This window comes from Diaporthe citri, assembly GCF_014595645.1.
Source record: "Diaporthe citri strain NFHF-8-4 chromosome Unknown scaffold_8, whole genome shotgun sequence".
Taxonomy (NCBI): Eukaryota; Fungi; Ascomycota; class Sordariomycetes; order Diaporthales; family Diaporthaceae; genus Diaporthe; species Diaporthe citri.
Window position 1 is genome coordinate 200,542 of NW_025064853.1, and position 13,322 is coordinate 213,863.

The following is a 13,322-nucleotide window of genomic DNA, read 5'->3' on the forward strand; positions in this document are numbered from 1 at the left end:
TGGCAGCTGGGAAATTTTTCTAGCCATGCGACCCCTGCCTGCCAGCTTAGCCCATAGCCTTACAGAAGAACCCCACGCTTCGCAGGGATCAGCCCACCGGGGCTCACACCTCGATTTTGGGGCCTAGCCCAAAGGAGGAACACGCCCATTAACGCGTCTCACTCCTGGCGTTCCTGGACGCGTCTGCCAGACCTCGCTCCAAAACTTAGCCGGCTCTCACCGTGGCCGTTCCTCGTGCCCAGTCGTCCCAGCATTGCAAAGATGGTGACCTTGGACGAGATCGAGTCAAAGCTGCTTCAGAAGCCTTCGTATGTACCCACGGGACCAATACGTATTCACCCAGGAATTAACAATCTGCTGCAGCGGCGATGGGCTGGAGGAGTCTCTTGAGCGCGCCCAGTCGGCTTATAAGCCCCTAGACACCTTCAAGCTCGAGAAGGGCCGCAGCTACCAGCAACAGTATGCAGACACATACTTCCTCCGGCTGACCAAGATCAAGCCCGCCGTCGAGCAGGTCGCAGAGGCCGCGTGGGAGGGGACCGTCGTCGGCGGCGAGACGGCCAAGAAGGCCGACCGCGTGCTGGACGTGCGCCAGGGCGAGCTGTGCTGGGTCGCCGGCACCGTGTACGTGGACATGTCGCTCAAGCCCAACATCCTGGACGACGTGTCCAAGGACCGCTGGATCTCGGCGCCCACTTCTGTCGCCAAGTACTTTGGTGACGACGAGGGGGATGCCGTCATGCTCGAGGACGACTCTGGCCGCATCCGGCTCACCGGCGACATCCTGAAGTCCGTCATGCTCGTCACCGGGTGCATCATTGCTGTTGTGGGGACGGAGAATGCGAATGGTGACTTTGAGGTCATCGACGTGAAGTTCGCGGACCTGCCGCCACAGCCGGACCGGTGGGCATTATCAGAACTGCCGAAGAACGATGCGAATGGCTCGGTAAAGGGGAAGAAGAAGGCTGTGAAGACCGAGGACGTTGAGATGACGGACGCCTCACCCTCACGCAGTGGCAGCAAAATCGCAATTGTCTCGGGTCTCAACTTTGCGGGCGACGACACCTCACATGCAGTGGAACTGAATCTTCTGCTTGAGTACCTACTTGGCGAGGCCCTGGACCCCAGTGCGCAAGCAGAGCTGTCTCATATTAGCCGCCTCATCATCGCAGGCAACTCCATCGCCGCTGCGAATCCTCGATTCGGTGAATCTGCAGGAGAGAAGAAGGCCGCGCAGAAGAAGTACGGCTACGACGCTAGTTCATACAACCCGTTGCCTTCACAACTTCTGGACGAGTTCCTGGCTGAGCTGTTGCCCACCATGCCCGTCACCATCCTCCCGGGAGAACACGACCCGGCCAACGCCAGCTTTCCCCAGCAGCCTATACACACGGCTATGTTCCCGCGGTCCAGGGCATTCGCGGCTGCGCCGAATTTTAAAGACAAGGGATGGCTAGACCCGGTGACGAATCCATGGGAGGGAGAGCTGGATGGCTGGAGGGTGCTCGGCACGGGTGGGCAGAATGTGGACGACCTTTTCAAATACATCGACAGTGATGACAGGGTCGGGATGATGGAAGTCATGTGCCGGTGGCGGTGCAGTGCGCCAACCGCGCCGGACACATTATGTGAGTTCCCTGCCGCCCTAGAATTCTCTGTGCTGCCTTGGTCCGTTTGCTGATTGAGTGAATAGGGAGCTACCCATTCCAGGATGACGATCCCTTCGTCATGAATGACTGCCCTCACGTCTACTTTGTGGGCTGTCAGCCCGAGTTCGGCACGAAAGTCATCTCTGGCCCGGAAGGGCAGGCAGTCCGCCTCGTTGCAGTCCCATCGTTCTCCGAGTCCAAGGAGCTAGTGCTGCTTGATACTGAGACCCTGGAGGTATCGCGCATCAAGATTTCAGCGTCATAGACGCCTTAGTGGTTCAGTATGGATCTGAACTATAATCATTCGGAGGAATAGGCAGAGCGATTGGGGATAGGGAAAGCGCACGTAGCTCGTTTTTTGCTCAGGAAAGTTGTGGCATCATGATACCAATGAACAAAAAGGCAAGCTATCCCATGGAAGACTATTCCTTAGGAGGTTATCCTACAGGAGAATTTCCCATATGCGGTTATTTGCAAAGAGTGTAATCCGGGAACCATGTGAAAAAGGGATGGAAAACTTTTGTGAAGATGTAATACATTGGTGAGTGGGGTTCCCTATTTCCATGCCCACGTTTCGTGAGCAATCTATTGACCCCCTCAAACAAGTGTCGACTTTTTCCTGCATCTGATGGAGCACTGGCTCCGACGTTTCCCCTGGGCTTTTGAAAAGTCAATTCACCGGTCAAAATGGTGATAGCCCGCCTATCAAAACAGCATCAATCCAACTATCGAAACACTGACAAACCACAAACCCCCTCGCAACGTCAACACGGTACATTTAACCACCCCCCCCCCTTCGACGAGAATCAACCCCGAAAGTCGCCACTGTCGTCGCCATCATCGTCTTCGTCGCTACCACCAACGTCGTCGTCGTCGTCCTCATCGTTGTACGCGATCCTCAACGGGCGGGCCCGGCGCTCGTATGGCTGAGGCACCACCTCGAACTCCTCGAACCAACCCCTCTCGACCACCTTCGAGGGGCTCTCACACGCGGCGGTAATCTTCTCGCTCAGGTCGTCGAGCTGCGTCTCGGGCGGCTGGTCTGGGGCCTGTTCGAATCGGCACAGATCGATGCGCATGTCGAGCTTGCGGCGGAGGCTGGTTGCAGGCTCTTTCTTGGTCTTGGGCGTGTACACCCGCACCACTATGAAACAGGTCTTGAGGGCCTTCAAAGCCTGGATGATCTCGCCACCCGGGTAGAAGTAGCCCACCGTCGACAGGGTGTCACCCTCCACCGTAGGCGACACGTCCAGCGTCAGGGTGTGGAGGTTAGCGCCGTTTCTGTTCAACAGGTGAATCGCATTGGCTAACGAGGTGCAGTACGCACGCTCCGTGCGAGACCGCTCGATCTTCAACTCGAGCTTGCGGAAGAGGGGCATGTATTTCTCAACATTGATGTCCTGTCCGAATGATGGGAAGGCATCCGACTCGGCCCGGTCCCGCACCATGTATCGAAACACGTTTCGACCATACAAGAACACAGAGGCGTTCCTGTAGATTGCCTGGCAAGTCGACAGAATGGCAGGGGACAGGTTGGAACGCTGCCGCTGGTACAGCTTGGCCCAGCCGTGGAGGACCTGGATCGGATCGTCAGCGAGCAGCAGGTACGCAAATATCTTTTCTTGGATCTCGAGGGGTATCCAGATCAAGAAGCAAATGTCCATTGGGATCTCGGGCCGCTGGACGGGCCGCTGGGAGATGCGGCGCAACTGATCCGGTGGTGCTCTCAGGGCTACGATCCTCGAACGCCTTCGCCTCGACGAGAGCGGAGTAGGCGGCCGTAGCTTGTCTTGAGTGTCGTTCCTGCGGCCGATCGCCAACATGGGGCCGGTCGAGCCGCGTTCATCGTGCTCGTTGCTACCACCAGCACGACCGTCAGCAACTTGCTCGCTCTGCTCCTCCGCCTGGCCTTGAATCGTCAGAATTGAGGGCTTCTGGAGCTGACCTGCTCCTGCCGAGACTCCAAGATCATTGTCGCCAAGTTCAGTACTTCTGTCGCCTTCTCCGGCGGACTCTGTCTCGACCACCTGGTGGCTACCGTTGCCTCCGTTTCTAGTGCGGATTGGGTACGACGCATCCAACTCGCGTCCTTGGAGGGAAGATGCGCTACTATGCAGTAGCTTACTGCGACCAAACGGCAGAGGTGGTCTTTGCCACACAGAAGGAAGCCTACCGGCTGCGAGGCCTGGCCCAGAGGAGTCAGTTTTGGAAAGGTTCCCGGTCTCGTCGGGAGCGGAGTCAATTCCGGTAGGACCGTCTGCATCAGTCTTCCTGTTCACTGATCTCTTCTCGTTTCCCTTCTTGTCAGCGGTACTCGAAAGCCCGACGGCGAGACAAAGGTCTTGCAGGCCGGCTCGAGGGACAGAATCAGAGACCCGTCGCAGATGATGTGGGTCGGCTTCAGTCTCGATGGACTTCGATTCGGTGGTAAAGGGGAATTTCTTGCCTTCCTGCGCAAATGCAGACTTCATGGGAGCTGTCATACCCTTGGAAGCTCTCGGAGATCCGTTTGTGATCTGACCAGGTCGAACCGCCGATACGGAACTCGGATACACTCGAGCCTGCGACGGAGTCAACAATGTCGCACCCTTCTTCTCGACCAAGTTGGCTGGACCAGCCTGTCCATGCTTAGACTCAGGTCGTTGGCGTGAGTGATCAAAGAGCCGTCCTAGAGCCATTGGCTTCTCAACATTCGGCGAGTGAAAGATGTCCTCGCTGGGTCGAGACTGTACGGTCTTTCGAGGCTTTTTACTTGATGATGCTTTCGAATCATCATCGGAGTCATCGCCAATGGTCAGATCGACGAAATCAATCTTCCGCTTGGCGCCAGTAGGCGTGGAAGGAAACAAGGGACTGGTGTAGCGAAGAGCACTTCGAGCTTGGCGCGTGGGAGAGCCGAGAAAGGTGCCGGAGGTGCTCTCGACACGCCTCTTGGAGTCAAACGAGTTGGCTTGGGGAACGTAGTCCACTGTGAGGTCGATGACAGGCGTTTGTGGAGGTCCAGTGAGACCGACACGGTCGCTTGCCAGAGGTGAAGGGTTTGGAGTGGTAGCGGAGAGTCCACGACGCTTGCTGGAGGTGCTGCCATCGACTGGGCCATCGCCAGGTCGCTTTCGATGGATGCGACCGAGGGAAACGGAGGCAGGGGTATAGGGTGTGTTGGATGGAGTTCCTCTTGCCCTGCGTTCAGAGGAACGCTCACCGTCAACACGCCCGCCCGGCTTGGGCTTGGGCTTGCTATCGCCCCTTCCGGGGGTATGGCAAGGAGCCGGCATTGCTGTTGATGACGGGCTGTTTGGGACAGGAGTCAGTCTTCCGGATGGCAGTCTTCGGTGGCTGTTGGGCGAAGGAGGGCTACTCACTTGTGGAATCAGTGTCGAACAAAGCCCGTTGTGTGGTCACCAAACACTGAGCACGGAAGGAAGCTGGGTGAGGGGCCAGTGTCGCCTTCTGAATGAAGAGGGTCAAGGTGGACAGTGGTGCCGAGCAAGTACAGCACATGGGCGGGATACCTGCGTCTCGTCTTGTCGTCAAGTCTGACAAACAGAGGTTGTGATGGCCGTGTCAAGGTATCAGACACTACGGTCCGGGACAGGATTAGTTGAGGCAGGGCAGGGCATGTACCCGCATAAGGAGGAGTGCCGGTGGCGGGATCTGAAATCAAGGTGAAAGCCAGGTGAAAGCCTGGGGGAAAGCCTGAGGGAAGTCTGGGGGAAGTCCTGGGGGAAACCGCATGCAAGCAGGAAGGCAAGTGGCAGAAAAGCCCACTGAAAGCCGGCACGACTAAGGGACCAAAGCCAGGTGATATCTGGGAAAAGGCACAGATTGAGGGCAGGACCAAAGCTTGACTTGATGGGTGCTAAACTTTCATGGACAATTTGCTGGCAGCTTCTGAGCCAGCCTGCTTGCTGTGGGGGCAGGGGCGAGGGTCACTGCTGTGGGACGGAGGGGATTGGCATGGCTGGGACGGCGATGACCCCGAGGGCTGTGGCCATGGCAACAAGAACCAGCTTGCTGAGGGCACTTTTGGAAGCACACATGATGGCAAGAATCATATGCAATGATCACTTTCTCAATTTGTGGCATTCTATTCCTCTCTTGACAGACAGGCTACAAGACCCGGCCTTGAAGATGGCATTCAGGGGCTGCATTCACAAGCTCATCAGCTCTAGATGGCAGTCATCAGTTCATGACATTCGCCAACGCAGGGCACTCACGCCTTGTCCAATTTGCAGTATAAATGCAGGTAGTCACAATGAACCTTCCGTCACTGGGCAAGCTCTCTGCTCCCAACCAGGTGACCCAAGGTTTCTGGATCTGCACACATGGTTTGTGCCCCGAAAGTAACATCTCAACAACTTTTGAATCACTACCCTGAGCATGTGAAGGACAGCAAGTATTGGGTTGACCTCGCTGTGAGCGAGAAGATATTGCGGCTGCTCCGAATTGGGACATGTAGTTGACGGGCCGGTCTCGGGCCCACTCTTTCGGCCCGAGCGCTCCCGCTCCCGCTCCCGCTCCCGCTCCGCCGCGTTTCCATGACGGGTTCTGACCGCCGGGTCGGTGCCGATGAACGCGCATTCGCGCATCGCCGTGGCTTCGACCAGCTGCACGGCGGGTCGAAATTGAGCATTCTCTTCAGTCACTGTGTCGAAACAGGATTCATATAAGTATCCCTCGCCAGCCGCTTGAATCCGTAATTCTGCCGTTCGAGGATCGTCACCTGCCCAAGACGGATGGCTGAGGTTGATCGGTTTAGGTAATTCATTCCCAGACACGCCTGCTCGACTGCATAATCATTACCCTATAGCGCCGGTCTGCCTTCCCTCCGCCTCTCACCAACTTCAGCAAGGTGGTCATAACTGCGTCTCGAGACTTTGATTGAGCCGCCAATACCCTGGTTGAGAAGCATTGGGTCGGCTGTGTATAAGAGGGGCCGTGGCCATCGTTTGAGGAGCATCAGCTCATCATTAAGGGGACAGTTGCTGCCCTTCGTGTACGCAAACACCTCCGAAAATGGGATCTGTTTCGAAACGCCCACCAAGGCCTTGGGTTGAGACTCCATGTGTCTACTCAGCACCTTTGTCTCGGGTGGCTGGATGGTCAGTATACCTCCTTCGTGATAGGCAGCATTTTCTGATGGACCTCGACAGCAAAATCTACCTGAAACTTGAAAATTTGCAGCCATCGGGCTCCTTCAAGTCTCGCGGGATAGGCAATCTCATGGTTCGGGCCGTTGAGGCGACCAACTCTCCCTCAACCTCAGCCGAGGACGTCCACTTCTACTCTTCATCAGGAGGCAATGCTGGTCTGGCTTGTGCAACGGCTGCCGCGACCCTCGGCCGGCCGGCCACTGTCATCGTGCCCATGATCACCTCACAGCTCATGATCGGCAAGCTCCGCGAGCTGGGCGCCGACGTGGTGCAGATTGGCGAGAACTGGGCAGCTGCCGACCGCCACCTCCGCGAGGTCGCCATTCCAGATTTTGAGAGAGCCCACCCGGGCTCGAGGGCTGTATACGTGCCTCCATTCGACCACCAGGACGTCTGGGACGGCAATGCAACCCTGGTCGACGAGCTGAAGTCGCAAATGTCCGAGTCCTTCGACGAGCAGATAGATGCTATCATCTGCAACGTCGGAGGCGGCGGCCTGATGTGTGGTATAATGCAAGGGGTGCAGAATCTCAAGGACTCTGGCTATGGCAGCCCCAAAGTCTTGGCCATCGAGACGGAAGGTGGTGACAGCCTCAACGCCAGCGTCGAGGCAGGAGAGCTGGTGACACTCCCTGGTATCACTACCATTGCAACGTCCCTTGGGGCCACAAGAGTCGCGGAGCAGGCATTTGCTTGGGTGGAGCGGGCAGGAGGGGACTTGATCAGCGCAGTTGTTTCGGACAAGGCAGCCGTAGATGCCATGGTCAGATTCCTCGACCACGCGAGGATACTGGTGGAAAGTGCGTGCGGCGCAACGATTGCTACTGTGGTGAGTGACTCCAAACGGGATTCTTTGCCTTGCTGGGCCGCCTCGGAATTGGCTTTCGGAAGGGGCTCGAAGACGAGGCCTTCTATTGCCCCTTCCTCCTTGGTAAGTAGTTGTTGAGATCATTTACTGACTTCCGTAGTACAATGGGGACCTCAGGAAGTACCTGGGCGATGGCCTTTCGGACCAAGGATGGGCGCAGAAGAACGTCGTCGTCGTTGTATGCGGCGGCTCGAACATCAATCTCGAAATGCTGGAGAAGTACAGGAAGACGTTCGGCGTATGACAGAAATAGCAGCTCGCAGTATTCGGTCCTCACCAAACTGATTGATTGCAGTTTTATACTTCGCGGGAAAAAAGCAGGCTGAGGCTCTGCCTCTGAACTCATCCAGTAATGCTCCTGCCATTCAGGGATAGAATGTGTTCGCAGCTTTTACGGGTACGGAAATCTCAAAGATTTCATGGATATATGAGGGATACATACAGAGAAGCAGGAAAAGCTACCTTTTGCTAGAAGTTACAAGAGCCATGGGGGAAATCTCATGGCACATAGATAGGTTATCCTACAGCAAATCATGCCATGGCAGAGGCATGCCTACTTACGAAGTGCCCAGTGGTTAAGCCATTAATCAATGGGTGGGATGACTGCATGCTGTAGACTGCCAGAGTCGGCTGGGGCAGCTTTGTGGGGAGGAGGGATCTTCATGATATGCGAATGATGAAGGGTGACGTTGATGTTGATAACACATGATTTTGTGGTCGCTGATGCAGTTGACATCAGTGCAAATATCCCAATATGCTCTTGTTGGACATCTCTCAGAAGAAAACAATTCATTCACACACGCTATAACTCTGTTGTTGTGTGGACTTCATCTCGATCATTGGCATACGCAGTAAACAGCTCTCCTGGAACTTCGGCATCAGTACTGAACAAGCGCTCCTTGTATCCGAAGATGGTATATCTCAACACATTTGTCAAGCGCTTCACCGGCGGCCCGCGCTGGTCGTCTCTCTGCAACGTGGCAGCAGCTCGAACAGCAGGTAAGGATTCCACTGCTGCAGCCCCAGCCCACATGATAGACACACATGAGCACCTCGAGTCTCAGAAGCTAGTGCTCTAGTAGTCATGACCCCACGGTCTCCCAGGAAATTTGCCAGTGAGAAGGACTCCGAGAAAGACGACGTCCCTCGTACGGCAACCGGCGAGGTCCAGAAGCAAACCAACTTTGCATCGGAGGTTGGCAAGAAGATGCAGGAGGTGGCTCCAGGTGGTGACCCGGCGGGTTCCGCGAGCAGTGGAAAGGGCGAGCAGTCGAAGCAAGAACGAGATAAGTGAGGTTCCAAGTAGATGGAGGGTTTGGTGATCTATAGAAGTCGTTGGACAAAATCAATTGACTGGCCGTTGGAAGTGCACCACTCGGTACCCATCAGGAGGCGCAGCTAGGCGGTCGAGATCCTGCAGCACAAGCTTCACCTCACCAAAGTAGTTGACATCCCCTTCCTGTTTGAATCCCAGGTTCTTGAAGAGGGAGATGCTGTGCGCGTTCGTCGCCTTGATCTTGGCCATGAGGAGCTTGAGCTCAGGCTGCACCGCGGCTTGGTACTCACGCAGGATAGCCGCTCGGTTCGACCAGATGTAGTGCATGAAGGTTGATACGGCGGCCTTGCCTAGTCCCTTACCGCGGTCATTCTGGGATGCAACCATGATGTCGATCTCCCCGACGCAGTAGCCGGGAGGAGCACCGCTTGCATCCGCACCGTCGTCCTCGGGCTCGTCGTCCCAGGGGTACAGGAAGAAGTTGATATCACCGATCATCTTGTCAGGGCTGTCGACATGTCCTGCCTGGACAGATGAAACGGGAATATCGCTAGTGGCGATTGGTTTGCAGAGGATGAACGTCAGCTTGTCGTGAGACTCCCGCCACGACTGCTGGTTCTCGTATTCTTCCTCCATGGTCAACGGCTCCGACGCCGTTGCCTCTTGTATGGCCTGGCTACGTAGTCAGCACTCGCCTTTGATGTAATCGAGCAGTTGCATACAGGATCGGCCATCCAGGCGTGGTACCGTGGTACATGATGGCGATCGTACGGAACGAGGAGCACACGCCCGGGGCTTGAGATCGCTGTCCTCAATTTATCAGTCTGGGCAATTTTCTAAGTATACGAAATGGGGCCACATGTCGTTTACCGATTTTCTCATTAATCCTCATAATGACTCGCGGAGTGGAAAGAGGGAATGAAAGCCGTGGCTGAGAGGCGAAAATTCAATTGTGTATGCGGCAACTTGGGCATGGCCCCATTCGTTTGGCCGGTCGGCGCCGGGAGCAAGCAGACTGCGCCGGGCTACATATAGAGGACGATGCCACTTGCTCGCCTGGAATCTCATTTACGCAATTCCTCGTACACGTATTATTGCAATTCCATATACAACACAGCTTGAGCAATAAATCGGCCCTTCCATAGACTTGAATTCCGCAGCCGTGACCATCGCGTTGGCGTCAAAAGGCTTTAATCCTCAACGTCGAGTGGAGGGAACAGGCTCTCGTGAGCACTCTTGCCAGGCTCCCTCATAGGCACCCCGTAGTCAGAATCCTTCCCAAATCCACAATACTCGAATGTCCTGTTTTTTTCCGGCACACCTAGCACATCCAGCAGATGCCGCGCTTTTTCGGGCATGTATGGCTGCAGCAGGATGCCCATGTTCCGAAGGGTCTCAGCCATGATGTAGATTGTCTGCGACATCAATGCATTCAGCCCCAGCTGTTCTTCTGGACTCTTTTCTGCAATGCCTCTTGACATGGCCCATGGGGCCATTTCAGTTATGAATCGGTTGGCCTGTTGCGCTCGTCAGTCCACCTGGGTCTGCATCGACCATAATTAAGTGAGTATGGCTGAACTTACTCCGAATGCGACCTCAGTGAGCACCATAAGCGCCCGCCTTGGATCCGGTCCCTCCATGAATTTGTCCATCTCACTGTATAGAGCATCGATTTTGGCCTTCTGAACTTCAAATAACGCTGCAGTCTGCTCGTCCAATTTCGACTGGTGCGGAGAGGTTGTCAGCATCGGGCCAGCCTGCACGCTCTTCCTCACATTCCAAGCCTTGCTCCGCGTGACTCGGCTCAAGAGGTTGCCAAAGGTCCCCGCCAAGACCTTCTTGTATCTCTGTACGATGATCTCGTTGTCGTAGTTGGCATCGTTATCGATCCCACCGTCGAGCACCATAAAGAGCCTCATCGTATCAACCCCCCACCGGTCGATGGCGTAGTAGGGGTTGACAACATTTCCTAGAGACTTGGACATCTTCCTTCCATTCATGGTCCAGTGAGCGTGGCTCAGGAGCTTCTTTGGCGGACTTATGCCAATCGCCAGCAGGAGTGCAGGCCAGTACACGCCATGGAACCGGACTATGTCTTTCCCTATAACGTGCACATCGGCCGGCCATCCACCGTCCAACTCTCTCCCCGGTGTCCAGTTTGGAAAACCAGCCTTTGTTAAGTAGTTGATAAGAGCATCTACCCAGACGTAGATGGTCTGAGTGTCATCACCCGGCACACGGATACCCCAGTTCAATCGGCTGGATGGTCGCGATATTGACAGGTCCTCTAGGTTATTCTGGACCCATTGCACGACTTCCCGCATTCGCGACCTAGGGACAATGAAGTCGGGGTTTTGCTGGTAGAACTCGAGAAGCTGGTCCTTCAAAGCAGACATTCGGAAGTGGTAGTTTCTCTTCGGTCCATTCCACCGAGTTCCCGCTCTCGATCGACGCCAGGGACACTTCACCGGTCAATGGATCGACCTTCCTGTCAAGCATGGACTCAGGATAGAAGGTCTCGTCGCTCACACAGTACCAGCCTTCGTGCTTTGACTCGTAAATTAGCCCCTTCTCCTTGAGCAGAAACCAAAAATGCCGGACAGCCTCCTTGTGATCCTCATCTGTGGTCCGTATGAAGAAATCGTTTGCAAGGTTGGTCTTTGCTGCCAACTGCTTGAACTTCTCGGACTGGATGTCGCACCACTCCTTGGGAGGGGTATCGTTGTTCTCCGCGGCCTGCTGGACTTTCATGCCATGCTCGTCTGTGCCCGTGAGAAGGAGAGATTGTCGACCTTTGAGCTTGTACCATCTTTTCAGCACATCGGCCAGGATCATGGTATACATGTGACCGATATGTGGTGAAGCATTGACGTAGAAAATCGGTGTTGTCACATAGTATGGCTTTGAGTCGGTATGGCCCACCGCGTCCGTCACCTCCGTTGCCGGTTGTGGTGCAGGCGCGGTGGCATACGCGCGAGCTCTCGATGGCCGGAGAAGGCCATTGTGACGACAGGAGGAGCAAACCCAGGCAGGCCGCCGCAGGGAAGCTGACTGAAGACTCCTGAGCCTACCAGCGGAACTTAGGAAGATTCGGTCCATCTGTGGTCATTGTATGCCTGCCCAAAACCGAGACGTATTTCAAGCTTGAACGAGGTTACAACAGCTGTGGAAAGGCACACTGTGAGAGTGAGAGTGAGAGTGAATGCGAGAGCAATAGCGAGGTGAAAGTTATGGGCAGAGCTTAATCGATAAGCAATGTGCTAACAGAAAAGCCGATAACTGTGGGGTTGAAAGAAGGCTGCTGCCGTCCCACCAGCTTGCTGTTCCAAAGACGTCCATGGCTATGCGCCGCACTGTCCAGCTTCACGAACGTAAATAGCGAACTTCACCCACTCCTTGCCAGCCTCGTGGCGCACTTCACCCAACCACCGACCCCGATATCTTAGCTTACTCGCACACCGCCGAGTGCCTGACTGGCCCAAGGACACCACCACCTCGAGAAACCTGTCGAGCTACATTCCAGAGACCTCAGCACGACCACCACACTCTTTCTGTCGAATTCACTCCGCGATGGCGTACCCCAACCAAGAAACCGAGGTCAAGGTGTCCAGCCAGGGAGCAGACAGCTTCGTGAGCTGGTACTACCAGGACCTCAACGACCACCGCTCTCTCGCGCCCTACTACGTAAACTCGTCATCCAAATACACCGGCGCAGGCATCACCGCCGACGTCACGATCAACGGCGCCCACCTGAACGACCCAGCCGAGTACGAGGCCCTCCTCGAGACGCAGCGCCGCGGCAACGCCGGCGTCAACGGCGCCGATCACAACACCAGGTCCGGCACGACGAAAGTGCGCTACGAGGTCACCAGCCACGACACGCAGGTGCTCAACAACGACTACGGCCTGGGGTGCCCGGAGAACATCCTGGCCAACGGGCCCGACCGGAGCGGCGGCCGCATCTCGATGCTCGTAACGGTCACGGGCACCGTACACCTTGGCAGCGCGCCCGACACGCAGCACGTGCGGTTCCACGAGGTCTTCGTGCTGGTCCCCAACTGGGACGTCGTGGGCCGCCGCAACCCGCCGCGCAACGCGAAGAAGTTCCTCATCTCCTCGCAGAACCACCGGATGCTCTAGCGCGGCGCCGTCGTCTACGACAAGGAAGAAGAAGAAGAAGGATTTCGACTACACGGGAGCAGGTTCACGCCGGGGCCACGGGGCAGGAGGGACCGCGGCTACGGCCAGCTCGGCCGCGCCTCTGAGGGCGTCTTCCCCCTCCAGTCCCGGCGCAGCTCCGGTAACGAGCGAATGCGCATGTGGTAGGAGGCCTACGTTGAGTCATTCTGCCACGCGAGGCGCTGCAGCGACACCGT

At 56.0% G+C, this 13,322-nt stretch overlaps 6 protein-coding genes across 6 annotated transcripts; 3 read left to right on the plus strand and 3 right to left on the minus strand.

Annotated features, from left to right (window-relative positions):
- Nucleotides 1–261: 261 nt before the first annotated feature.
- Nucleotides 262–1,914, plus strand: INS49_014451 (uncharacterized protein; the record flags this gene model as incomplete). The annotated part of the gene is made up of 3 exons (XM_043175142.1): nucleotides 262–308; nucleotides 364–1,628; nucleotides 1,694–1,914. 3 exons carry the CDS (start codon nucleotides 262–264, stop codon nucleotides 1,912–1,914), a joined length of 1,533 nt encoding a protein of 510 aa, XP_043020099.1.
- Nucleotides 1,915–2,455: 541 nt separating this feature from the next.
- Nucleotides 2,456–4,924, minus strand: INS49_014452 (uncharacterized protein; the record flags this gene model as incomplete). Its single annotated transcript, XM_043175143.1, has 1 exon — nucleotides 2,456–4,924. The coding sequence occupies one exon, from the start codon at nucleotides 4,922–4,924 to the stop codon at nucleotides 2,456–2,458; it is 2,469 nt and encodes an 822-aa protein (XP_043020100.1).
- A 1,948-nt stretch (nucleotides 4,925–6,872) lies between these two features.
- Nucleotides 6,873–8,964, plus strand: INS49_014453 (uncharacterized protein; the record flags this gene model as incomplete). Its single annotated transcript, XM_043175144.1, has 4 exons — nucleotides 6,873–7,631; nucleotides 7,771–7,908; nucleotides 8,582–8,669; nucleotides 8,753–8,964. The coding sequence occupies 4 exons, from the start codon at nucleotides 6,873–6,875 to the stop codon at nucleotides 8,962–8,964; spliced, it is 1,197 nt and encodes a 398-aa protein (XP_043020101.1).
- A 51-nt stretch (nucleotides 8,965–9,015) lies between these two features.
- Nucleotides 9,016–9,838, minus strand: INS49_014454 (uncharacterized protein; the record flags this gene model as incomplete). The annotated part of the gene is made up of 2 exons (XM_043175145.1): nucleotides 9,016–9,618; nucleotides 9,806–9,838. 2 exons carry the CDS (start codon nucleotides 9,836–9,838, stop codon nucleotides 9,016–9,018), a joined length of 636 nt encoding a protein of 211 aa, XP_043020102.1.
- A 298-nt stretch (nucleotides 9,839–10,136) lies between these two features.
- INS49_014455 (uncharacterized protein) lies at nucleotides 10,137–11,790 on the minus strand (the record flags this gene model as incomplete). Its single annotated transcript, XM_043175146.1, has 4 exons — nucleotides 10,137–10,463; nucleotides 10,530–10,670; nucleotides 10,722–11,327; nucleotides 11,377–11,790. 4 exons carry the CDS (start codon nucleotides 11,788–11,790, stop codon nucleotides 10,137–10,139), a joined length of 1,488 nt encoding a protein of 495 aa, XP_043020103.1.
- Nucleotides 11,791–12,516: 726 nt separating this feature from the next.
- INS49_014456 (uncharacterized protein) lies at nucleotides 12,517–13,086 on the plus strand (the record flags this gene model as incomplete). Its single annotated transcript, XM_043175147.1, has 1 exon — nucleotides 12,517–13,086. The coding sequence occupies one exon, from the start codon at nucleotides 12,517–12,519 to the stop codon at nucleotides 13,084–13,086; it is 570 nt and encodes a 189-aa protein (XP_043020104.1).
- Nucleotides 13,087–13,322: the final 236 nt, after the last annotated feature.